Source organism: Meriones unguiculatus, chromosome 21, assembly GCF_030254825.1.
Source record: "Meriones unguiculatus strain TT.TT164.6M chromosome 21, Bangor_MerUng_6.1, whole genome shotgun sequence".
Taxonomy (NCBI): Eukaryota; Metazoa; Chordata; class Mammalia; order Rodentia; family Muridae; genus Meriones; species Meriones unguiculatus.
In genome coordinates this window covers 58,481,959-58,508,714 of record NC_083368.1, presented here as the reverse complement: position 1 = coordinate 58,508,714, position 26,756 = coordinate 58,481,959, and the positions used below count along the sequence as shown (strand labels likewise).

Genomic DNA, 26,756 nt, shown 5'->3' with positions numbered 1-26,756 from the left:
AGACCATTGAATCACCCAACAAGGAAAGCCCTCACCTCTGAACTCCTTAAGCCACACATACAGTGGTGCTTTCTTACCAAGGTAGTGTTCTCTTCTATGTGCATCCACAGAAATAAGTGATGGTGCACTCGCTCTCTTCATGAATCTGTCCTTTGACACTGCTTTCTATCTGATAAGGATTTCTCCTTGCCACTGAAAACCAAATCTTGTTCAAAAACACTATAAAATGCCTCTTTTCCATAATTTGTATACTTGGAACTAAAACTTTTAGAAAGTAACAGCTTTCTTTTCTGGGTTAATCACAAAGCTGTTGTAACCAACCCTATACAATCACTGAATTTCTTCTTAGTTCCTTTATAAACCAGCACCCAAGCTGGATGTGGCGGCTCCTGCCTGTAATCCTAGCACTGTGGAGGCTGAAGCAAGAACGCTCTAAGAATGAAGCCAGCCTGGGCTATATAGTAAGTCCCAGGCTTTCTGAGCTACATGCAGTCCTTCCCCTTTTCTGAGAAAATTTCATGTATCCCAGTCTGGCCTCGAACTCACTCTGTAGCTGACTGTGACCTGAGTGGTCCTCCTGCCTAGGAAGAGCTGTGCTGCATGTGACTACCACAGTGTATGGAGCACTGGGATGAAACCCAGGGCCTTGAGCTTTGCAAACACTAACCAGCTGATCTACCTCTCCAGGCTAGACCAAAACAAATAAAGAAAGAAATAAAAGTGAAAGAGGAATTCAAAAATGCTTATAAAAATTACATCCGTTTTAGGAGGAAATCAGTTACTAATACTTCAGTAAGTTTAGTTCTGACAAAATCTGAAACAGGATATCAGAAGTTGATAACAAAAGTAAAACATCCTAAAGCAATTAAAACATCACTCTGACAAAAGCACACTAAAAATAAGTTGCTAGTAATTTTCCAACCATTTAACTTATGTCCTTGGCTATACCAAATGAACACTTAATAAAGTTTTTTTTTTTTTTTTTTTATAGCAGAGACCCTTTAAAAATGTATGACTAATAATAAGACTCAGGAAAAATACCAAAAAAAAAACAACAAAAACAAAAACAAAAAAAACCACAAAACATTGTTTTAAAATCTCACCAATGATCAAAAAACCCTAGAGCATCATTACAGTACTGCTGCCTACTCCCGCATTTGATTTCCCACCCAAACAGACCACACTCAAAGAAGCACCTAAGTAGCCTATAGAGCACACAGTGCTTTTTGGTCATTAATATTTTACAAATTTATCCATTTTGGCAGTTTGGCAATACTAGTAGGGGATGTGCCAGCTAATGTTATGTAAACTTTACACAGGAGTCATTTGGGAAAAGGGACTCTCAACTGAGAAAATGACTCCCTAAGGCAGGCCTGTAGTCAACCATGCTCTGCATTTTCTTAGTTAATGATGATGTGGGAGGGTCCAGCCCATTGTGGGTGGTGCTACCCCAGCTAGTGGTCCTGGGTACTATAAGAAAGCAGGCTGGGCAAGCATGAGGGAGTAAGCTCCTACCTTCAGATTCCTGCCTTGAGTTCCTGCCCTGATTTTCTCTGATGATGGACTGTTACCTGTAAGTGTAAGGTGAAATAAACCTTTCCTACCTGTGATGGCTAGTTTTGGTTGTCAACTTGAGTACATCTGGATTTAACTAAAACCAAATGACTAGGCACACCAATGAAGGATTTTTTTAATTAAAATTTTTTCCTTTTTAAATTATTACCATTTATTATTATTATTTATTACAATTTATTCAATTTGTAAACTGACTGTGGCCTCCTCCCTCTTCTCATCCCAATCCCACCCTCCCTCTTCTACCCCTATGTCCCTCCCCTAGTCCACTAATAGGGAGATCCTCCTCCCCTTCTATTTGACCCTAGCCTATCAGGTCTCATCAGGACTGGTTGCATTGTCTCCCTCTATTAACTGGCAAGGCTACATCCCCCCAGGGGGAGGTGATCAGAGAGCCTGCCACTGAGTTCATGCCAGAGAAAGCCCCTGCTCCCCTTACTAGGAAACCCATTTGGAAACTGAGTCTATGGGCTACATTTGAGCAGGGGTTTTAGGGCCTCTCCAGGCATTGTCCTTGGTTGGGGTATCATTCTCTTCAGGGCCCCCAGGGCTCAGTTCTTATGGCTCTGTTGGTCTCCTTTTGGAGCTCCTGTCCCCTCCAGAACTTTCTGTCTCCCCCTTCTTTCAAAAGATTCCCTGCACTCTGCCTAAAGTTTGGCTGTAAGTCTCAGCCCCTGCTTCGATACCTCAATCAGTAGAGTCTTTCAGAGGCCGTCTGTGGTGGGCTCCTCTCCTGTTCCCTGTCTTCTCCTGCTTCTGGTGTCTATTCCATTTGCCCTTCTGAATGAGGATTGAGCATCTTCCCTAGGATCTTCCTTGTTGTTTAGCTTCTTTAGGAGTATAGATTTTAGTATGTTTATCCCATATTATGTGGCTAATATCCACTTATGAGTGAGTATATACCATGTGTCTTTCTGCTTCTGGGTTACCTCACTCAGTAATTAAATTTTTTAAATTAAAAGTGACAAGGCCCACTTCTAATCTGGGTCTTTCAGGTAGGAAGATAAACCTTTAATACAGATATTTTGAGGTGGGAGGATCCACTTTTAATCTGGACCATACCTTCTGCTGGCAGCCTATATGAAAGATATGGAAGAAGACTCTGTGTGTGTTTGTGTGTTTGTGTCTGTCTGTCTGTTTCTCTATCTTTCTCTCTCTCAGCCAGCTTGTTCTTGCTCTCACTGGCATTCCTCCATTCCTTCACTGGAATTAAAGCCTACTTCTTTGGAATTCTGGCATATACTGAAGACTAAGCAGCTGAGAGATCCAGCCTCATGGACTGACAACTACTGGATTCTTGGAACTTCTGTTTGTAGGTAGACATTGTTGGATTAGGTGGACCACTACCTATAAACCATTAAATTTCTCTCTCTCTGCATTTATCTATATTCTATGTGTGTGTGTGTGTATATATGTATATATGTATGTATATAGAGTTATAAAGGGGTTAATTCTATAAATTATGTTCCTTTTGGTCATGGAGATAGAAGCTGCAGGAAGTGGAGCCCTGTCAGAGGAAGCAGACCATCACCATGATACTCTGCATCATAAAGAATCAACACAGGCAAGGACTGTAAGCTAAAACATTTGAAACGGAAAGCCAAAATAATCCTACACTTTAGGTTATATTTTGGGGCTAACTACTAGCAAACTGAACTAGTAAAAATTAACAGCAGTCAAGCATGGCTATTAAAAGTATAGATATTGATACCTGCCCAAATGGGAGCCCAAATCTTAGCTCTGTTACTGACTAGTTATGATGTCACAGCAAATTAATCATTCTCCCTCATTTAATAGACAATGATAATACTACACACACCCCAGGAAGCAGGTATGACAATTAAAAAGTTCATATAAGTAACTTAAAAACCTATAAGGTCATTTGTAGAACTTCAAATCTATGTTGTGCTGGTGGTGGTGTTGGCACTGCGGCAGCAATAACAACGGTGATGATGATGCAGCGTTTGGAATTACGTTGCTAGAAAACTATCAACTTTTTTTGTGCACCAAGTGAGAAATATGACACTCAGTCAAGTAGGAGTCAAGAGAAGGAGAGAATACAGGGAAGGTATAAAAGAAGCTACCTGAAAAGAAATATCCTGGAAGAATGAGTTGGAAGTGAATAACGAAAAGGAAAGTAAACAGCAAAGAGAATATGGCAAAAATAAAGCATGAAGGCATACCTAAGGGGAGAAGCTATGTTTCAGGAAGCAGGCTGGTGTTATGTGGAAAGAGAATGGAGCTTCTGCCATAGTGAGGATTGCTGAGAATAAACAGAGTCCCAAGGTAAAGAGAAAGAGAAGAGCTCACTACTTGGGACAACAGCTCTAGTGCCTTGACTCCTAAGAAGCTCCTTAAAATTAGCCAGGGGGAAACCTGCTTATTCAAAGACTAGGTTTCTTTGTTTTATTTTGTTCTCTTCCTCTTAAGTGCCACCACACCCAGCACAGTTAAAGATTAGTAACAATCAACCAGATGACTAAGAACCAACACAAGGCTTACAGAAAGGGAAAAAGGGATGCAGTGCAATAGACAATAATAGCAAAATACAAACCAAGAGTGTAAGAAATAAGCAAGTCTTGGTTTACAACCTTAATACCAAACACACAACCCTGCTGGCAAATAGAGACATCATAAACAAATGGAAAAGTCATAAAGTCATAAAGCATGAATTGTCAAAGTTGAGGAAAAGAACAAAAACTGAAACATTAAAGAAATGAAGATCAAAATGTTAGGAAGAGATATTAGTGATAATATAGTAACTGAAATGAGATAAAGAATTCAAAGAAGCATGAAAAATTAAACAGAAATATCAAGTTTAACAAGAAACTTGATAAACTTAGTTTAACAATAACTAAGAAACTGAGATAAATGAAATTAAGAGTAAAGCAATTTACACAATTTTTAACAGGCCGATGAGTTCAGCACTGTAACTAAAGACAACTCTACAAAAGCTAAAATGTTTAAACTGTCCAAGAAAAGTAACAGATTTCTTTCAAATAAACATGTAGAAAAATAACAACACACTTTTCTCAACAATAACAATGGAAGCCAGTTAACAGTAATAATATTCAAAATATGTTTAAAAGAGTAAGTGCTAGCTAGAAATTCTATATCCAACCAAAAAAATACCCATCTTTAAGAAACAAATTATTTAGACAACAAGACCTGCCCTCATTATTATAAGAATTTCTAACACTGTGCTTTAAAGCAAAGAAAATAAAATCTCAGATGTAAGATCAAAGATATACATAATAGAAAATAAAGATGGGGAAAACTCATGAGCCCTATATAAAATGGAGCAATTTTACAGGGTCTCAAGTATGCTAGCATAAATGACAGTGAGTTTATGAGTTATAAGTAAATAAAACTGAAATCCCACTTCGAATCCTCCTATTAGAAGACAAAAAAGGTAATGACCAATTTTGTTAGCTATATACTTGTCATAATTTTTATCAGAAATATAATGTGGAATACATTAGAGCCAAGTAAACAAAGAGAAAACTTAAAATATTAAAAGGCAAGAGAGGACCATAAAGAAGAAATAAAGAGCATGACAAAACACAAAAAGTAAAATGGTAAGCTGGCCATGATTGTGAGGGCCTCTAACCCCATGCAAGGGGCAGAAACAGGAAGGTCTCAGGAGGGGCTGGTGAGTTAGCCAGTATAGCAGAAGAGAGAGCTTAAGGGTCAGTGAGAGACCCTGTCTCAAGGGACAAGGTCAGTGAATGGTAAAGGAAGAGAGCCAGCAGACTCATCTGGCCTCTGCATATGCACACACAGGCAGATACATCTGCACAAACACGAAAATTAGTAACTATAAAACTAAGTAACACTTATAAGAATTACTTCTTTAAAACAAGATACAGAAAGGTTGAAATTAAAAGACTGACAAGAGAGCTAAAGACCGTAGTTCAACAAGTGCTTGCTTAGCACGCTCAAAGTCTGGCTTCAATCTCCAGCACCACAAAAAAATGGGCATGTTAACAATCATCTGTAATCCCGGCATTTTGAAGAGGATCAGAAGTTCCAAGTCATCCTCAACTATAAAGCAGCATAGGCAACATGAGATTGTGTTTAAAATAAATAATTAAGATACTGAAAAAAAAGTCATACAAATACTATATAAAAGTGTGTTAAAAACTCAAAGTAAAATTTAATTAAATATAAAAAATTAAGATTTGTAACTAAAAACATGTCAACAAAATATAGGAAGAAAATTAAACATGCAACCTAAACATACATGGAAGGGCATTAAGACACATTTGTCTCAGTAACTGAACCAAACAGAGACTACTGATAAAGGTTTGTGCAAGGTGATTAGCAAACTTGACTGTAGCTTGTCTTTTACTACTCTGTGGGTTCTTCTTTTTCCCACCCCTAAAAATCTCCCTTGGTTTTACTCCCTATCACAAGATAGGAGAGAAAGAAGGATGAGGGGGAGGGAGAGAAGAAGGGAGGAAGGGGAACAGACAGAGAGGGAGAGATCCTTGAATCTAATTTCTTCTTGTTTCTTCTTTGCTTGTAGCTGGGCTTTGCTACCTTGTGGGTTCTTCTTTTTCCCACTCTTCACAACAAACCCCCTCCATTTCATCCCCTATCAGTACATAGGAGAGACTGAAAGATAGAGGGGAGAGAAGGGGATCCTGAATCTAATTTCTTTCCTCTTATTTCCTCTTTGAGAATGACCACTAACAAGCCACGACCAACAACCACTGATGCCTCTTGGGGCCCCAGCATTTACATACCTCTAAAAAGTTCCTAAAATTTCAAACATCACACAATTGCAGAAACTATCTGCAGCTGGCAAACCATGCCTTTGCTAGAGTACAAGGCAAATCATAGTCAGGGGCTGTGGACAGGCCAAAACAGCCCCAATTAAAACAAAAACATATTCTTATACTATTTGTGTGGTTTTTTTTAACACCAAAATTCCAAAATTGTGACTACACCTGACCTATGGATATATGCAGAGCAATATATGCCAACAACGTCCAAATTCACAGGCTGAAGCATGGAGTTTGTGAAGGCTAAGCAAAACTGGCCATGTAGCAACTGCAAGTTTGGAAGGTGCTGACCACATGTACCTGCCCACTGTGCAACCCTACTAAAAGTCACTAACGAAGACAATAACTAGAAAACTGGATGAATATGGAAATTTAAAAATACATTTTTATAAAATTATGATTCACAAAAAAGCCATTTCATTACATAATGGAACTACTGATTCAGACAACAATGTAAGTAGATGTAACTTTATATCCTTAATGCATGTAAGAAAACTTTAAAATATGATAATTAGCTTGGCACCCATCTAAAGATGTTATTGTAAAGAAAGATATAAAGGCTAGGCATGGTGGTGCACACCTTTAATTCTAGCACTCAGGAGACAGAGCAGGAGGATCTCTGTGAGTTCAAGATCAGCCTTGTCTACACAGCAAGTTCTAGGCCAGCTAGGGATACATATTGAGATCTTGTCTTAAAATAGCAAACAAAACAACACACACACACACACACACACACACACACACACACAGGAGGGTCGGGGGATAAGGAATCTCATAGACAAAGAAAGAGGTGACAGTAAACAGAGCACACAAATAACAGAAAAGATAAACAAACCAGAAGTTAGTTATCTCCAAAACAACAAACAAACCAAATAAATTGCTTGTAACAGTGAGATTTTTTTAAAAGAACCAATACAAGAACAAAAAATATCTCAACACTGTAAACATTAAGCAGTTTGTAAGATATTAAATATACCTTAATCTTCCCAAGTTTTAAATGTCAATAGACAATTCCTAAAAAAATTATAACTGATTAAACAACCCTGAGGAGTCCACACTGTTCGTAAAAACTGAACAGACAGGTAAAAAGCTCCCAGCAGGCCCATTTCAAGATGGATTTCCTAACTCTAAGAAGCTCTTCCAGGTAGGTAAGCAAAAAGGGAATTCAAATCTTTTTTTTTATTTTTCCTAACAGAAAGTTTTATTTTTCATACAATCATTCAACATGAAAATTTCCATAGGGAATGAAGGGCTGGAGTTCCATTCATTTTGAGTTATGCCAAGTTTGAGAATGATGGTATCTTAGCCATCAGTACAAAATTTCTAAGGTTGCTGTCTGAATATTCATTCCAGTTTATTCCTAAATTCCACAAGCCATCCCTGGAAGTGGCACAGTGACTCCTGTTTAACCTCTTTTGCACTACCTTAATCACATAAAATTATCATTTTTCACATAGAATTGTAGTTCCCAACTGTTCTCAGGTACAACTCTATTGCCACAGAACTAAAACACACACACACATACACACACACACACCAGACAACCCTGGAACAATGTACCAAACATGGTAACCATCTTTTCCCTTCCTCTTGAATGTAAAAGACTATGATTATTTTTCCTGAAACAACTTTCCAGATGCCATTAATTGTAGTAAATCACCTTGGTTGTGTCTCTCATAGTCAACTGAGCAGTTCCTATTAGATGGTAAGATTTACTTCAGTGGAAAGACAAGCTGATGATTCTTCATGTTCTCAACATCTAGCACATTTCTTGGCACACAGATTATATTAAAATGATTAAATGAAATAAAATAAAAATATATGGTACCTAACACCCATCAGAACGGCTAAGATCAAAAACTCAAGTGACAACACACGCTGGAGAGGATGTGGAGAAAGGGGAACCCTATTTCCTCCATTGCTGGTGGGAATGTAAACTTGTACAACCACTCTGGAATCAATCTGGTGCTTTCTCAGAAAATTAGGAATAGTGCTACCTCAAGATCCAGCTATGCCACTCCTAGGCATATATCCAAAAGATGCTCGAGTATACAACAAGGACATTTGCTCAACCATGTTCGTAGCAGCTTTATTCGTAATAGCCAAAGTCTAGAAACAACCCAGATGTCCCTCAACTGAGGAATGGTTACAGAAATTGTGGTACATTTACACAATGGAATACTACTCAGCAGTTAAAAACAAGGAAATCATGAAATTTGTAGGCAAATGGTGGGAACTAGAAAAGATTTTCCTGAATGAGTATCCCAGAAGCAGAAAGAGACATGTGGTATATACTCACTTATAATTGGATATTAGGCATATAATATAGGATAAACATACTAAAATCTGTACACTTAAAGAAGCTAAGCAAGAAGAAGGACTCTGGGTAAGATGATCAATCCTCCCTCAGAAAGGCAAACAAGATAGACATCGGAAGAGGGAGAAAACAGGGAACAGGACAGGAACCTACCACAGAGGGCCTCTGAAAGACTCTACCCAGCAGGGTATTAAAGTAGATGCTGAGACTCATAGCCAAACTTTGGGCAGAGTTCAGGGAATCTTATGAAAGAAGAGGGAGATAGAAAGACTTGGAGGGGTCAGGAGCTCTACAAGAAGAGCAACAGAACCAAAAATCTGGGTAAAGAGGTCTTTTCTGAGATTTATATTCCAAACAAGGACAATGCATAGAGATAACCTAGAGCCCCTGCACACATGTAGCCCATGGCAGCTCAGTGTCTGAGTGGGTTCACTTAGAGTAATGGAAACAGGGACTGTCTCTGACATGAAATCAGTGGCTGGTTCTTTGATCATCTCCCCCTGAGGGGGGCGGGCAGCCTTGCTGGGCCACAGAGGAAGACAATGCAGCCAGTCCTGATGAGACCTGATATGCTAGAGTCAGATGGAAGGGACCTCCCCTATCAGTGGATTGGAGGAGGGCATGGGAGGAGATAAGGAGGGAGGGGGAATTGGGAGGGGATGAGGGAGGGAGGTTACAGCTGGTATACAAAGTGAACAAACAGTAATCAGTAAAAAAATAAATTTTAAAAATCTGAAAAAAAAAAGATATGGTAGACACCTTTCCAGAAGTCAATCAATAAAGAAGACCTCTCAAACATGAGATACTGATATGTGAATACTACATGATAGAAAGTTTACATTTGGTACTTTACAGAAACCACTTAAGGGGAGGAGGACTTACCCTATCAGTGGACTTGGGGAGGGGCACGGGAGGAGATGAGGAAGGGAGGGTGGGATTGGGAGGGGGTGAAGGAGAGGGCTACAGCTGGGATACAAAATAAATAGACTGTAAATAAACAAATAAATGAATAAATTTTAAAAAAGAGAAAATCCAAACTTGCATATGTTGAATGCCTGAGGGCATTTTTGTTTGTTTGTTTGTTTTTGTTTTGCTTAGTATGAAACAATTGAATCCAAGTATAGACTTTTGGGAACAATGGAGAAAACTTTTTCACCCATATCCCATGATACTCTTATTGCCATGATTTCCATCTTTAAAATAATCAAAATCAAAATCCTCTCTGGATGTATTCAGCCAGTTGGTTTCAACTTTCATTTTATCTTTTACTCAACATAAGCTCACCTCCACATTTTAGCTAAAACCAGTAAGTATATTTTAAACAAAGATATGAACCTAAATAGGAATTTAAATCTTAACACAGAAAAAGAGGATTCACTCCTGAGTTCACTAGGTGAAATTAGGGCACTAAATCTGAAAGAAATATACAGAAAATACTATATGGCCTCTCACTAATAAAAACAGTGGAAGAATTCAAGGTAAATGTTAACCAATCTAAATCTACAATAGATCCAAAGAATACATGATGACAAAGTTAAGTATATAGAAGAAATAAAAAGTCAGCTAAAAATTAAAAAAAAGCAGCAACTGATTTTCTATATTGATGGATTAAAACAGAAAACACTATCACAAAAGGTAGAAAAAAGTAATAAAATTCATTATTTGTTTGATAATATAAATTCATAGCAATTTGGGAATCTGATGCAAGGTCCTCCAAAATGCCACATCAAATATAATATGTAAGACTGGCACGTATGATATTAATAGTAAGTCTCTGTGGACATTTTTTAGACTGAGGGAATGTCTGTCCCTAGTTTGCAATGTTCTATCAAAAACAGATGTTGCATTCAGCAAATGTTTTCCCTGTGTTTTCTTAAGTGATTACAAAAGGATTTGCTTTTGAGACTAGACTACAAACGATAGCAGAACATATGCTACCATTATGCCCTCAACCTTATATTAGATACTTAGCTCAAAATCTAAATATACAGAGGAAAGGAAAGGGGCTACAAGGAAAGAAGTAAGCCTGTGGCTTCAACATTCATGGTAAGAAACTAGGGGAAAAAAGGGTGAGGGGCTGGTGTTACACAATTGGAATTGCAGCCCTAGGGAGGTGGAGGCAGGTGGACTGCATCAGGGAAGGGGGTGGGGAAGAAAAGGAAAAAAGCGAAAGAGGAAGCACAAATAAGGAGAAGAAAAGAAACCATAAAGACTAGGTCATGACATAAAGATTGAAAAAGGATAATTTTTAAAAATCTACGAATACTTTATGCTGATAAACTTATGAACTTAAATGAGGTGTGCATATTCTTCAAAAAGCATAAACTACCAATACTCAAGAATATAAAATATAAAGTCTTTTATCTATTAACAGTAATAATTTTGAAGTTTAAAATCTCCACAAAATTAACTTGACACCCACTTTTCACCATTCATCCTTTTTAAAGTCCACCATTGTACTATGAATTCTATATAAATATTTCCAGAATATTAATGTGGGACTGTTCTCATTGCATTCTTTCTGTAAAGGCCAGAAGTACCCAAACACCAGTACAAGGTATACACATTATACCAAAACTGCAGGCCAGTATCCAAACTACTCAACTACACATAAGAACACTCAATACAATTTTACAAATCAAATGTAACAGACCTAAAATGAGTATAAAACAAGGATACTGAAAAGTTGAATTTAAAAATGAAAATTAATGTAATTTAAGGTATGAGCAGTTGAAAGATGCAGATTCTTTCCCCATCTCAAAAGACACAGGAAACATGTTTGATAAAATGCAGTATCCATTCCTGATAAACATTATAACAAATTATATTTCCTCAATATGATAAAAGATGTCTATAAAAATTATAACATTTTACTTAATGACTACAAACAAACTTATCTACTGTCTCCATACTATTCAATATATTACGGAAAGTTTGAACTAATACAGTAAGAAGAAGAAACAAAATTAAAAATACGACTGGATAAAAACATGAAAAGGGATCTTTGAACAGTTAGGACAAAATTTAGTTAAGACTAAAATTTCCACTGACTCTCAAGCTACCAAAAGAAGTGAGTTTAACAAGGCTGAAGAGCAGAAAAATCAACATAAAAATACTTGCTTTTTCATATGTACTAGCAATTACCAATTAGAAATTAATTTTAAAAATTCTATTTGTAATAGGAAAATAAAACATAATATACTATGAGAAAATCAACATAACATATCTAAGACCCAGACACTAAAAAATAATGATAATGAAATAAAAGAACTGGAAAAACAAAAAGTATAAATAAATAAAACACTGAACATCAAGATTTCAATTCTTACCAAGTTGATCATGACTGTATTATAAACAAAACAAAACTCTACTAGACCTTTTTTAGGCACTGACAATCAGTGTTGGATGTTTCTAAAATTCTAAAATTCACACATAAATTCAAGACTACACAGAATAGTCAAAATAATTTTGAAACAGCAACGCTTGATCTGTCTCACTATCAAGCTGAACAAGCAAGATGGTGTGGTACTGGTAAAACACATCGCTCTGTCAAACCAGAAATTACTAGACTCCTACCTGGCACCATATACAAAAACCAACTCAAACTTAATCATAGGCATAAATGTAAATCTTAACTATAAGCTAAAAAGATACAGTATAAAGATGAAAAGAAAAGCCATAGACTGTAGCACATATTTCCTTTTTATTTGTTTGGGTTTTTTATTTTTGTTCTTTTTGCAACAGGGTCTCCTATTTCCTAGACTGGCCTCCAACCGGTACACATCTGTCCTGCTTCCATCCACTAACTACGGGAATTACAGGCCTGTACCACCAGATCCCATGAAAAATACATTTTTTATTTTTTCCTTTTTATTAGCATATACTAATTGTACAAAATAGTGGTTTCATTGACATTTTAAATCATACCCCATTAGAGTCCTGTCTCCCCTACACTGAAAGAATACATTTTCAAATCCCTTATATATCTCTAATAAGTGACTTGTCTCCAGTTAGAAGAAGTCACAAAATACAAACACAAGAAAACAACTCACTAAAAGAATGGGAAAACGATACACACAAATGAAAATAAGTATATAAAAATATGCTCAGCATTAGTTATTCTAAAAGTACAAACTGAAACCAGAAAATATATACATATATTAGAAGAGCCAATATTAAAATTATTGACAGACGGTACAATGCATGGGCAAGGATTTGTAGCAAAGGCCTTTTAAAAAAAAATTTATTTCATTAGCATTTCAAATATGAGCACTGTAGCATTATATCATTTCCACCAGACACTCTTCCCTCCAACTCTTCCCATGTTCTCCTTACTCTTTCTCAATTTCATGATCTTATCTTAATTATTGTCACACAACTGAAATTTATATACACTATTCTGTGAATAAAAACCGGCATTGCTGAAGAACTGACAGTTTAAAAAGTTAAAATACGCACACAATATGGCACTCTATACCTAAGTATCTACCTAAAAAAGTAAAAGTGTATTTCCATAGATAACCTATATAGTTACTTGCAATAACCCACAACTATGAAACTCAAATGTCAATCAACAGATTAATGCAGAAGAAAACTAATGTACCTGTACCTTGTACTACTTAACAGTAAGAAAATTATCTTGATGGGTGCAACAATCTAGGGAAATTCCAAACAGTTAAGGGAAGTGAAAAAAGTTCAAGTGTGTGATTTGTTTACATAACGTTACAGAAATGTAAACTCATCTGTAGTAACAGAAATAAATAGTTGCTTGAGGATAAGATGGAAACAATGGAGGGCTAGATTACAAAAGAATGTGACAAAAATGTAAGGACTGTCATTGTTTGTTACTATGAGCATAGCGGTGGTGGTAGTGTTGGTGTCAGATATGTGGGTACACACATGAATGCCAACACACATATCAAAGTATACATTCCAAATATGTATAACTTATAATGTTATCATATATATAAACTGACCTCTTAAAAGGCAAAATAACCTTGTCGGCTGCTTTTTTTTAAACAAAGCTTATTCTCACATAAAGCTTTTAGAAGGTGTTAGAAAAAAGGAAGACTCAAAATGTAGATCACACTTGAAGATCTTATTAATGCGTACATTATGTACACTAAATGAAATTTTTGTTGGTTCCATTTTAAGACGCTTGATAAGAAATGCTTTGATGTCCTACTTTCCTATTCAGTGGGCAAAAACATCGTGGCCTCTTCTATATTTTCAGTGGAAGGGAAGCCAAAAGATTCTGCACTGTTCTTTTCCTTATTTGTTCAACAAATCATCATCAGTGAGGTTGGCAGCACACTGAACAGCTCTGAAAGGAGTCACTATTAACTGAGAAAGCCCTGAGCATACAGAATACGGTATGGCTCTAAGTTTGGTTACTATCACTTCTGCTAAGCTAGCCTCCCTTGCCAGGGTCAGAATACTAAGTGACTACAATCAACAGAGTTCCATGAACTTCTGACAGCCTTTCCTAACCAATGGACAAACAACTGAAAAGACAGCTTTAAGATGTAATTATCATTAGCCCTACAACTGAATGCAATTACTGTTACTTTGTATCACTAACACAGCAAAATTAGATGCCTTAGTGATAAAGATGTACAAAATTCTAAAATTACCTACATATCTCCCTCATACTGTGATGAAAAAAAATATAAACTTACTCTTAGAAATTAATACATATTTATGTACTTTCATTGGTAGCATTTTAACAGTTTTATATGAAATCAATTATCAGTGTTCTTAAGAATACTCAACTTCAAAACTATCACTTCTTTATTTGTAAGTATGAGTCATCACCAATTACATGATTTACAGCAATGTGCAAGGTTTGGGGTAACTTTGCCATTGTATCTAACAATGGAAGCAATTGATTTTAGGATAAGTTTATAAACTAAAATAGAAAAATATGAGTTCTAGTCTCCTTACTTATAAAATACTCAACTCAATCTCTGAATAACAAAAGTAGCTAGTAATGATGAATAGTAACAGCAGGAAGATTAAAATACATGAAAGCAAAGGACTAAAATATATTATCATTCCTTATTCTTTGAATAAAAAGATATACTTAATTCAACCCCACAAGTTTGTTTGTTTGTTGAGAAAGAGTCTCATGTGGCTCAGGCTAGCCTGGAACTTGCTGAAGATGACACTGAACTACTGATCCTCCTGCCTCCACAATTTCCAGCGCTGAGTCAGGCTCAGTTTATTCAATGCTAAAGTCAAAACCAGGGCTTCATGTATGCTAAACAAGTTTTCCACCAAAGAGCCATACCACAGCCTTTAACAAGATTTATATTGAATATCTATAATGTTCTTTGTCCTATGAAAACCAACGTGGGAGAACTAAAGAGAAAAAAAGAGAGTAAAAGAAAGTTCTCATTCACTAAGGAATAGCAGAATCCTCTTTTCATTTCAAATAACTAAGACCTTAAATATTCAATCCAAAGCATCTCATTATATTATGTCCACATGTTGACAGGCCACTAAAGAAAGTCAGTAATTCTATAAGAAAATCAAGGATTATGTAGTATCATTCACACTACAAAGAAAGTAATTTTAATGTAAATTTCCTTGTCTATTATAGCTGCTAATACTTTCTACACATACAATCCCCTCCTATCCAAATCACACTATTAAAAAATGAATATTGGCTATTGAAAAATTACTTAAAGGAATAAATCACTGATAACGGTAACATCAGAAAAATTGTTTCTCACTTGACTTATTGTTGGTTAAGTGTTTGGTTTCCCATAATGACAATATAGTTAAATGAGTTCAAATCCATGTCTATTCTTTCTTTAAATTCCTGTGATATAAATATAAACGCATCTTACATAAAAGAATTCCCTACTTCAAGGAGCTAACAAATGTTACAAAGTAAAAACACAGGAAAAACATACAAAAGTAATAGCTGAGTAAGCAGCATATATTCTTCTTGAAAGTTTCATGTAAATACTGAAGTTATTATAATAATCCAAGTTTCTAAGTTTCTTACCATTTACAGCTTTTTCAATCAACTCCTCGCAAGCATCAAAGTCACCCTTCAACACCAATTTGTCATGCATATCTGTCAACATTGGATGTTCCAGTGCAATCTTGGTTTTCTTTTGCAGGGATTCAAAAGCCTCCGTATAGTTGTGTTGTCTGAAGTGTTTTAGGCAAAGGCGAATAGCTTCCTGTTCACGGTACTACTAGAACACAAGAAAAGTAGGGGAAAGAAAGAGATCTGCTTAGCTGCCAATGCAGGAAACAGTAACAATAAAAACAAAACAAAACAAACAAAAAACCATAAACTGAGTGTTTATTGTTTACCAAGCATTGTATTTACTCTTGTTCATTGTTTACCATTATTTTCTCCTGTCAAGTAGTAAAACTGAAGCTTAAAGCTTCTGTAGTAACTTGCCCAAGTTTGTCACAAATATGTTAACCAAACTCCAGATATAATTCAGAAGCCTTTTGGAAAAAAAAAAAAAAAAGCAAAAAGCAGCTGGGTGTTTAATTATAGCACTCAGGAGGCAAAGGCAACTCTTTGTGAGTTTGAGGCCAGCCTGGTCTACAGAAGTGAGTTCCAGAACAGCCAAGGCTACACAGAGAAACCTATCTTGGGGGGTAGAGGAAGCAACATATTCTATATTGAAAATCCCTTAAGGCTGTACATTTTGCAATTCCCAGAACATCAACTAATAACATCACAATGCAGGTACTAAGATTAAGAACAGCATAAATTTGAAAGTCAGCACTCAATTTACAAACCATTTTCTTTAACATGGTAAATGCCATAAATAAATGTGAGAACAAGTTAAAATATGTCGTCTGAATATCTCAAATTTTCTAAGCATATCGCCTTACAATAAGAATTAAGAAAACAAATTACATAGAAACACTGTGGGACATAAAAAAAATCATAAACATTACCCTTGAATAAGAAAATAAGACCCAAAGACTTGAAAAATCACTAGTTTATAGCTGTCTCACTAACACAAAGTAAGAGAGATGCAACCTCATCACAGTGACTCTGTATCCACACTGATTTTATATTTTTTCCCTTTGGGCCTCATAAACAGATTTATTATTAACTATCTATATAATAGAAATTCTAGCTATCATGTTGACTTTAGGCATTTCAATCATGTTCAAATGTTAAATTTTCTATCAGATGTAACCCACTAAAATTGTATTCAAAATATTCATATCACTTTATATTAAAAATAAAATGAGGGCGAAGTGAATATAAGACAACAGCAAACTGTGGGGCCATGCTGCCTGAGCCCAAATATTGGCCCACGCGTTTTGCAACTAACTATGTGAACCTCTCTGCGCTATTTCCTCATCTATAAAATGAGAACTGAAAATTCTCACAAAATGGTAATAATTTAAATGAGTTAGGATTGCTGAGAAGCTGACTGACCACAATGATGGGCTGGAGAGATGGCTCAGAGGTTAAGAGCACTGCTTGCTCTTCCAGAGGTCCTGAGTTCAGTTCCCAGCTACCACAACCATCTGTAATGGACTCTCACGTTCAGGTGTACTTGTAGGCAGAACATTGAATACATAATAAAATAAATAAATCTTAAGAAAAGGTTAGCCAATTCATCACAATTTTTACTAATATTAACATTTCGATCGGTCACAATAAAGACGCTGACACGTCTCTCCCTCACTAGGTATCAAAGTCTAATTGTAAAGCACAGTCCTACCTTGCTGTACCAGTTCAGACAGGGCTGCACTATATCAGGATCATCAATGCCACTAAGTTCAACATACCAGATGCTAAAATTAAAGCTGGGCCCCCAGGACAAAAGCGGAACTTTAAGGAAGAAAAGCAAAAAGAGGGGAGAAATTAATATTAATATTTTCAAATAAAGTTTTAACAAAGTAAAGCCACTAATGTTTAAGCCTATATGGATTTATTCATCAAAATTTCTGCACACATGCCACACGGTTAGATTTTAGCCCTCAGGAGGGTATGGCAGGAGGAACATGAGTTCCTGAACTACAGAGTGAAATTGTCTCAACAGAACCAACAACGACAACAAAAACATATACTATTTTCAACAAATGCATCTTAAAAACAAGTAAGTATTTAATTTTTGAAAGATGGCTTGTGATATTAAAAAACAAATCTGACTGATGCCATCATATTTTTAGTTTAAAACACTGATATAAATTCAAAATCATACATCTACCCCTAAATACATAAAATCAGGACTAGATAATATAACAGAGGTTACTGACAGTGTTACTGACAACAGAGAATATTTTAAAATCAATCCAAGTACAGAAATTAAACAATTATTTATCAATATATAATCCTGAAACCAAAGCCAAAGGGGGAAAAAATCTTTAAAGTCAATCTCAGCTATGAAAACATATATCCTAATAATAAGGGAAAGATGCAACAACAAAAAATATCTCAGTTTTCTATGTAAGGAAATAGACTTCAGTCAAGGAATACAAGATGATTCAATAAAAAGTTCAGTAATGTACTTTATAATTTACTACCTTAACACTGGCTAAAAAAAAAATGTGCTCAATTACTTTTAAAAATTATCTTAAGCCTTAAACAATAAACCTGAAGAAAATTAGGTACTCTTATTCAAGTCAGAAGACATAGAAGCCAATTTCTCTACAATTCAGTATTACACTGTATGTCTTAACAAGTACACTGTGGGTAGTAGGGATGGAGGGATGGCTGAGCAGTTAAGAGCATTGGCTGCTCTTCCAGATCAGTTCCTAGCACCCACATGGCAGCTCACAACCAACCATAATTCCAGTTCCAGGGGATCGAATACCCCCCTCTGACCTCATGCATTAGGCGCATAGTTCATGGTACACACACATACACGAAGGCAAACATGTGCATAAAGTTAAAAAAAAAAACTAATTCAGAAGTAGAAAAAGAAAATTACAGTAGGAAAGAACTGGTCACTTGAAGATAACATAGCTGTCTATCTGAAATTTTAAAAGACTTGGCTGGCTATCCAGTATTTCTGTTCAACTACTAGGTATACAGAAGAAATTTAACTAATAACACAAGTGGTTAACAGGCTTTAATGAATCAATGTTTTCCTGGAGCTTGAATAAATACTGTAAGTCCTACCATAGTCTTGAGGGTTTCAACTATTCCTTTTAAGCCTACTCTTAAATACTATTATTTCAAAAATTTTTTTTCTCTCAAATGCAAATATGTGAGATTCTGGCATTAATTATTGATCTTATTAGTACATCTGACTTCTTTAATTCTAATTTTAATAAAATACTTCTAAAGGTGTGAGGCAGAAATGGAAATCCAAAGACTCACTCCTTAACATCCCTGGCTTCATAATACTAAATCTAAAGAAATACAGAAAAACCTAAGAAGTCTAACTGGAAGGATATATTACAAGCACTTGCATAAGCTAAAACACTTACGGATAAATACATGCCTTAAGACAGAATTTCTGAACTGTGGTTTGCAAATCATTGTTGAATTGTGAGACTGACTATGTAAGTTTAAGCAGCATTTCATGAAAAAGGTGAAACATACAAAAACAAAGCAAATAATCACATTACAGTGCCTTGAAAAACTTATCAGTGTTTGGTTTCAGCTGACAGCTCTAGAATAAATGACAAACCTCTATGAATAATTACGGCAGATAACTACATCCCACAAAATCTTTTAAGAACCCTTTCAAATGAGAAAACACTTGGAAAAATATCCTTATGAAATAACTGTCATTTAACAATGGACTCAAAAAGCAATGGTCAGCAGATATTTCTGTAAAGGGCCAACAGGAATCTTTTCAGTTTGACAAGCTAAGTGATCTCACCTCTACCTTGGGGGAACAGCAGTCAAAGCCAGTGCACAAACTAACTAGTGCAGCAAGGTTCTAATGTAAACACTAAAACATAGGGATCTATAGAACCTGGTCCATACACTAGAGCCTATGAACCAAAGGCATTAAAAAACTGTTCTAATTAAAAAACACTAAAACCTTACCAATTTTAATGAATCGACAAGGGAACATCTGTTCATCAATTTTATGTTTCAAAGTAAATGTCTCCTTGTTATAATCATTCTTCAAGCCACTGTTGGGGGGGTAAGAAAAAAAAACCCTGCATGTTATCAAATATGATTTCATAATTTAGTAAACACTAAAACACTCTTCTATTATACTCAGACATTAAGCTTAGGCCAATGCTCACAATGTCTATTCAAGACAATATAAACAAATAACTGAACGAGAAACATGTCAAGATGTGCACATCCCAGTCAATTGCAATACTGTTGTTTTTTAAAACTATACAAGAGCAAATGAAGAATGTTCCCTCTTAACTAGAAAATATGGCTAGCTGTATGGAAATGTGTGGCTATCTTTAATGTACAATTTAATCTTTTTTCAAGTAGTAGGAAAAGAATTTATAATTCAGTCATATCTAACAACTTCAACAAGGCCAACTATTAAAACCTGTCAAGAAATTAAATTTCTTAACTATATTTTTTATCATCCACAGATTTTCAAAGGCAATCTTGTTCTGTTGATTTAAAAGCATCTCCATTAACCTCAATAAAAACTAAACCATATCATCTCTTGTTTAACCAAGACTGATGCAAGTGCTTACCAAAAAGGCCTTATTATCATGATGACCACCTTATACTCTAAAATACTTCTTAAATCAGAGCATAACTAGTATTTATGTAAGTAAAGTGTATTCTTAATGGGATAAACATGTCACAAATACTTTCCAAATCTTCATGACTTTCTTCCCACTGACTGTGTGACTTTTCATCATGTTTGGGATTCAGCTGTTTTAGAACTCCAATTTATTGAGATCTTCCCAAATCGCAAGCATTGTTCTACATACAGTCATACTTTGTTCTGTTTTCATTTACTGAGTCTTCCCCTTTTTCATTTCTAACAGTAAACTAATAGAGTACTATTTCTGGATCAGGCAAATTCATGTTCTGAGTAAGGTTTCTATTTTCCAATAGTCATGGTTTTTGTCCTTCCACCCACAAATGGGTGGTTTGTTTTGGAAGTGCTGGGGACTAAACCCAGGCTTTGGGCAATATCAGAAGTTTTTCACTAAAGTAGAAAGCATTTCTAAAGTTACTGACATATCAAAATTATGAGCGGGGGGGAAACATTTTATTCTTTCTCCATCATTTTACAGTTTTAACTAGTATCTAGTAGTTAAAAGAAAAAAAAACAAGGCCCAAGAAATAGAACCAGAGAAAGGCCCTTTACTTCCTAGGAAAGGGCACAAAATTTGAGCTATTAAAAAAAGGGGGGAGGGGACGACACTAGGCTTATATTATCTTTCAAAGACAGTACTTTCTTCCTGACAACCAAACCCACCTGGACAGCAGCTCTGTCATATTTTCTTCATTCATTCCACCAAAAACTTTGAATTTCTTCAAATTGCAGACATGAGTTTTCTCATATTTTCCAAATGTAATATTCTGAACTATAGCAGGCCTTTCAAGCTTCAGAATCAAGTACTAAGGAAAAAAGACAGAAAGAAGAAACAATAAAACTATACCCTCTGCTTAAAACACGTAACAACTTTAGATGTTAGAACTTTTGACAGTTAACAGAATAATGCATAAGTTCTATATTAGGATGGATGGCAGCTTGAAGTTTCTTGTTTTGTTTTAAAGATAAGGAATAATAAACAACATCTTTATAATGGCTGTTTCCACTTTTCACAACAAAAGCCTTCAACTATGTTCTCCTGAATGCTGAAAACAGAAAGACAAAAGCTTACTCATATAAATTACAACCAGTGAATGATACTGAACTAAAGACACACCAGACTAAGAATAACCAAATAGAGAAAGATTATATTGCAAAAATGGCAAACAACCACTCATGGAATGAAGTTGGCTGATTAAAATGTCATTATTATATACATTATATGTGTGTGAATATATATAATATTTAAAATTAAGCAAAACTGATCAAAGTTTATTTCTTAAAATAAAATATTTAGATGTATTTTTTCTCTTCAGTTTTATTAATTTATTTTTTGTATTAATTACAATTTATTCACTCTGTATCCCAGCTGCAGGCCCCTCCCTCCCTCCCTTATCTCCTCTGATGGGTGTAAGGTGAAATCTTAGGGTCGTTTTAATTTGCATTTCCCTGATGACTAAGGATGTTGAACATTTAAGTGTTTCTCTGCCATTCTATATTCCTCTATTGAGAATTCTCTGTTTAGCTCTGTACCCCATTTTTTAACTGGATTACTTGATTTGTTACTTTTTAGTTTTTTGAGTTCTTTATATATTCTGGATCTTAGTCCTCTGTCAGAAATAGGGTTGGTGAAGATCCCAGTCTGTAGGCTGTCATTTTGTTCTGATGATAGTGTCCTTTGCTTTACAGAAACTTTTCAGTTTGATGAGGTCCCATTTATTGATTTTAGAGCCTGTGCCGTTGGTGTTCTGTTCAGGAGATTGTCTCCTGTGCCAACGAGTTCAAAGCTCTTCCCCACTTTTTCTTCTAGGAGATTTAGTGAGTCTGGTTTTATGTTGAGGTCTTTGATCCACTTGGACTTTAATTTTGTGCAGGGTGACAAATATGGATCTATTTGCATTTTTTCTACATGTAGACATCCAGTTAGACCAACACCATTTGTTGAAGATGCTATCTTTTTTCCCTTGTATGGTTTGGCATATTTGTCAAAAATCAAGTATCTGTAGGTGTGTGGGTTTATTTCTCGGACTTCTATTCGATTCCACTGATCCACAAGCCGGTTTCTATGCCAGAACCATGCAGTGTTTATTACTATTGCTCTGTAGTATAGCTTGAGATCAGGGATGGAGATATCGCCAGACGAACTGTTGTTGTACAGGATCGTTTTAGCAATTCTGGGTTTTTTATTTTTCCATATGAAATTGAGAACTGTTCTTTCAAGTTCTGTAAAGAATTGTGTTGGTATTTTGATGGAAAGTGCATTGAATCTGTAGACCGTTTTTGGCAGAATGGCCATTTCACCACGTTAATCCTACCGATCCATGAACATGGAAGATCTATCTAGATGTAATTTTCACTAATATACAACATTTAAAACAATAATATACAACATAGAAAACATTTTCAATAATATACAACTTCTTTTTATCATGAAAATAAGTTGTAGTTCTTATGTATAGTACTGCGAAGCACTAGCCAGGTACAATGACACATGCCTGTAATCCCAGCACTCAGGGAGGCAGAGCCAGCCTAGTTTACAAAGTGAGTCCAGGACAGCCAAGACTACACAGAGAAACCCTGTCTTGAAAAACCAAAAAACTTTGAAGCACTACATAAAAAGCACAAGAGTATGTTTTTATGGTATTACATTTGACTGGGGATTCTCAGGTATAACATTTAAAAACAACAACAACAAAGTTTCACATATAGGTACCAATTTTCCCAACACCATTTGTTAAAGTGTTCATCTTTTCTCCAATGAGCACTTTTAGTATTTCTATGAAAAACTAGGTGGCTGTAGCTGATGGATTTACATCTTGATGTTCTATTCTGGTCCACTGATCTACATTTCTGATTGCACCAGTATCATGCTAAGCTTTGGCTCTATAATATCCTTGAAACCAGATACAGTGATACCTCTGCTTATTCAATTGCTTTCTTTCCTTCTTGGGGTGGGGGAGCACAATACAAGATTGATTTTGATATCTGAGTCTTCTGAGTTTCCAAATAAATTTTGAGATAGGTACTGGCCTTTTGATTGGAATTCCATTTGATCTTGTAGACTACTTTTGTTAAGGTAACCATTTCCACAATTTTTCCAATCCATGAGCATAGGTCTTTTCAAATTCAAGCATCTTTTATAATTTCTCTCTTGAATGTGTTAAGTTTCCCATGTCTTTCACATCTTTAGTTAAATTTAGTTCAAGGGCATGTAAACAGGACCATTCCTCTAATTTCCTTCTGAACATGTTGCTGGTATAAGAGAATACTACTGATCTTTTAGCCTGCAACTTTGCTCAAAGTGTTGTCAGCTCTAAGAGTTTTCTGGTACAGTCTGTAGGATCTTATACATAGAATCTTTTCACCTTCAAAGCTTTCCTTTATTTTACTTTATTTTTTAATTTTATTTCATTTAATTTTAGAGACAGGGTTTCTTTGTGTAGCCTTGTTTCTCCTAGACTCTTTGTAGACCAGCTGGCCTTGAACTCACAGAGATCTGCCTAACTCTGCCTCCCTGAGTGCTGGGATCACAGGTGTGCGCCACCACACCCAGATAATCTTTCTTATTTTTAGGCCTTTTGTTTCTCTTGTCTTGACCCTCTTGCTAAGAATTCCAGTATTGTATTAAATGAGTGGTGAAAATGAAGACCCTTATCTTCTTTAATTTTAGTAGAAATGCTTTGAGCTCTGCCCTATTTAGTATAATGTTAGGCATAGGTTTGTTATAATGTTGAGATATGGTTTGGTTGTTTTGGTTTGTTTTTTTTGTTTTTTGTTTTTTTTTTTTTTGCCTGCATTTACTGAAAGTATTGCTGGTGCCAGTGAGGGTGATGGACTCCCTAGAACTGGAGTTACAGATGGTTTTGAGTTGCTACGTGGGTGCTGGGAATGAACCTAGATCTTCCAGAAGTGCTAATGCTCTTAACCATTGAAGAAGTTGTATATTATTGAAAATGTTTTTAATATCTATTGAGACAATCATGTAATCATGGTCATTGAGTCCATTCATACGACATTGTACATTCCTTAATTTTTCTATATTGAACTCTCCCACCATCTCTGGACTAAAGCCAACTGATCAGAATAATGATCTTTTTTATGTGCTCCTATATTCAGTTTATGAGTACTTCACTGTGAAAATTTTGCGGTTATATGCACCAGGGAGATTGATCTAATTGTGTGTTTATATGATTTTGTTATCAGAGTAAAAACTCCCATTAATAAAGAGTTTGTTAGTGTTAGTCACTCCCATAACTTGAAGTTCCTTTTTTTTTTTTTAGCCAGGCTGGCAGCCAACACACCCCACTAGTCTTCTTGTCCTTGCCCCTCGGGGCTGCAGGTAATGTGAACATAGGATCATAAGTTGGTGCAGAGATCTGAACTCAGGTTATGCATAGATCTACAGACCCTTACCTGCTCAGCCGTTGTCTCCAGGGTCTTAATCATTTCTTTTTATCTACTGATTTAAAGTTTGTTCTTTCTCTTTCTCTCGTTTTAGTTTTGTTTTTAGAGGCAGGGTTTCTCTGTGTAGCCTTAGCTGTCTTGGAACTCACTCTGTAGAGCAGGCTGTCCTTGAATCCTGAAATACATCTGTCTGAGTGCTGGGATTAAAGGTGTGTGTCATCACTGCCTGGCTTGTTCTTATTTTTCTATGGCCCTAACACATAGCATTAAATTATGAGATATTTCTAATTTCTTATTGTAGGAACTAAGAGTTCAAATCTACTTTCTTTGGACTACTTTCTTTGTATCCCATAGGCTTTGGTATGCTGTGGTTCATTTTCATTAGGTTTTTAAAATGCTTTTTATTTCTTTTTGATAGGGTGCTGTTAAATTTGAATGAGTTTATATATGTTCTACAGTCATTCTTACTGTTGGTTTGTAGGTTTTTTTCACTGTCATCAGACAGAATACAAGTACTTATTTCTATTTTCCAATAACTGTTTATTAAGATTTCTTTTATCTCCTGATATAAAATGTTACACAGGGTTCCACAGGCTGCTGAGAAGAATGTGTATTCTGCGGTTTTAGGATAGACTGTTCCGTAGATGTCTGTTAAGTCTGTTTGATGTATGATGTCATAATCAAAATGCTTCTGTTTACTTTTTGACACAAAGTCAAACTCACTATTGTAAAGCTGTGTCTTTATGCTTTGCAAAGCGTGTTTTATGAAACTGGGTAGACCAGTGTTCAGTGCATGTATGTTTAGATGTTTAAAACTGTGAGGTCTTCTTGTTGGACAAATCTCTCTTTGAGTTTACAGGGTTTCTTGTTTTTTATTTGCTCTTTTGAGAATTTTATACAATGTACTTCGATAATAGTCACACACCCCTACTTCTCCTAGATCCGACCCTATTCACCCCCAATTTTGCATCTTCTTCTTAAAAACTTGTGAAGTATCATTCATGCTGCCCATATACTTTAGGTTGTGTAGCCTTTACTGGGCAAGAACCATACCTTTAAAGAAAAATGACTATTCCTCTCCCAGCAGCTATCAACTGCCAATAGCTCCTTAGCTTGGGGCAGTACTTCATGCCCACCTCTCATCTCCATTTTGTTATCTCGTCTGACCTGAGCCTACACAGGTCATTGGCATGCTGTTATGACTGCTTTGAATCCATAGTACAACTTCCCTTGTGCGTCCTGTGTCCAGAAAATCCTCTTCCCTCTTAGTCATCCACTGTCTCTGGCTCTTACAATCTTCTGTTCCCTCTTTCCAAATGATCTCCGAGTCCTGAGAGAAGGGGTGTTACACAAATGTCCCATTCAGGGCTGAACATTCCTCAGTCTCTTACTCTCGGCACCTTGACTATTAGGGGTCTCTATGGGTTTATTATTGTGTCATACAAAAGGCATCTTCTTGAATAAGAGCTGACAGGTACTCTAATCTATGAGTATAACAAGTCAACAGGAGTCAATTTAATACTATGTCCACTCAGCAGAGTCATAGCAGTAGATTCTCTCGCAGAGCCTATACCCTATCTAGCCACAGGTTCTTGGTCCAAATAATAACACTTTCTTTCTAATGTTTATTACCATGACATCTGTGTCACTACTGTACCAGAAAGCATGTCTTGCCAGGTAGATTACTGTTGTAGTACATGAAGTAAGCATTATTTCTTCAGACTAGGCTGTCTCTTTCTCAGTTGTGGTCATTATGTGGGACTGTAACTTGGGGGTGGCAGATATATCGGGTTTTCAAACTACCTACTGTTTTTGCATTGGGACTTATGTGTAAGAAATTCAATAGTTGGTTGTCACTGCTATTTCAAGTGTTTCAAGGTCACCTTTTTTTCAGTGGCACTATCTTCAGGTTTGGGGAAGGACTAGGTGGCAGTATGGTTGAGGTGTCACTTTCCTCTGTCAAGATATTGTTCAAGGTATCAA

General features: G+C 35.9%; 1 protein-coding gene across 18 annotated transcripts in view; it reads right to left on the bottom strand.

Moving 5' to 3' along the window:
• Positions 1-26,756, bottom strand: part of Mkln1 (muskelin 1) — a 284,064-nt gene that overhangs the window by 60,009 nt on the left and 197,299 nt on the right. For all 18 annotated transcript variants that reach the window (XM_060374098.1, XM_060374106.1, XM_060374099.1 and 15 more), the window contains 4 exons: positions 21,033-21,175; positions 19,673-19,761; positions 17,391-17,500; positions 15,689-15,881 (listed from right to left, as the gene is read on the bottom strand). In XM_060374098.1, coding sequence (XP_060230081.1) covers positions 15,689-15,881; positions 17,391-17,500; positions 19,673-19,761; positions 21,033-21,175 — 535 coding nt within the window. The remainder of the gene's footprint in view (positions 1-15,688; positions 15,882-17,390; positions 17,501-19,672; positions 19,762-21,032; positions 21,176-26,756) is intronic.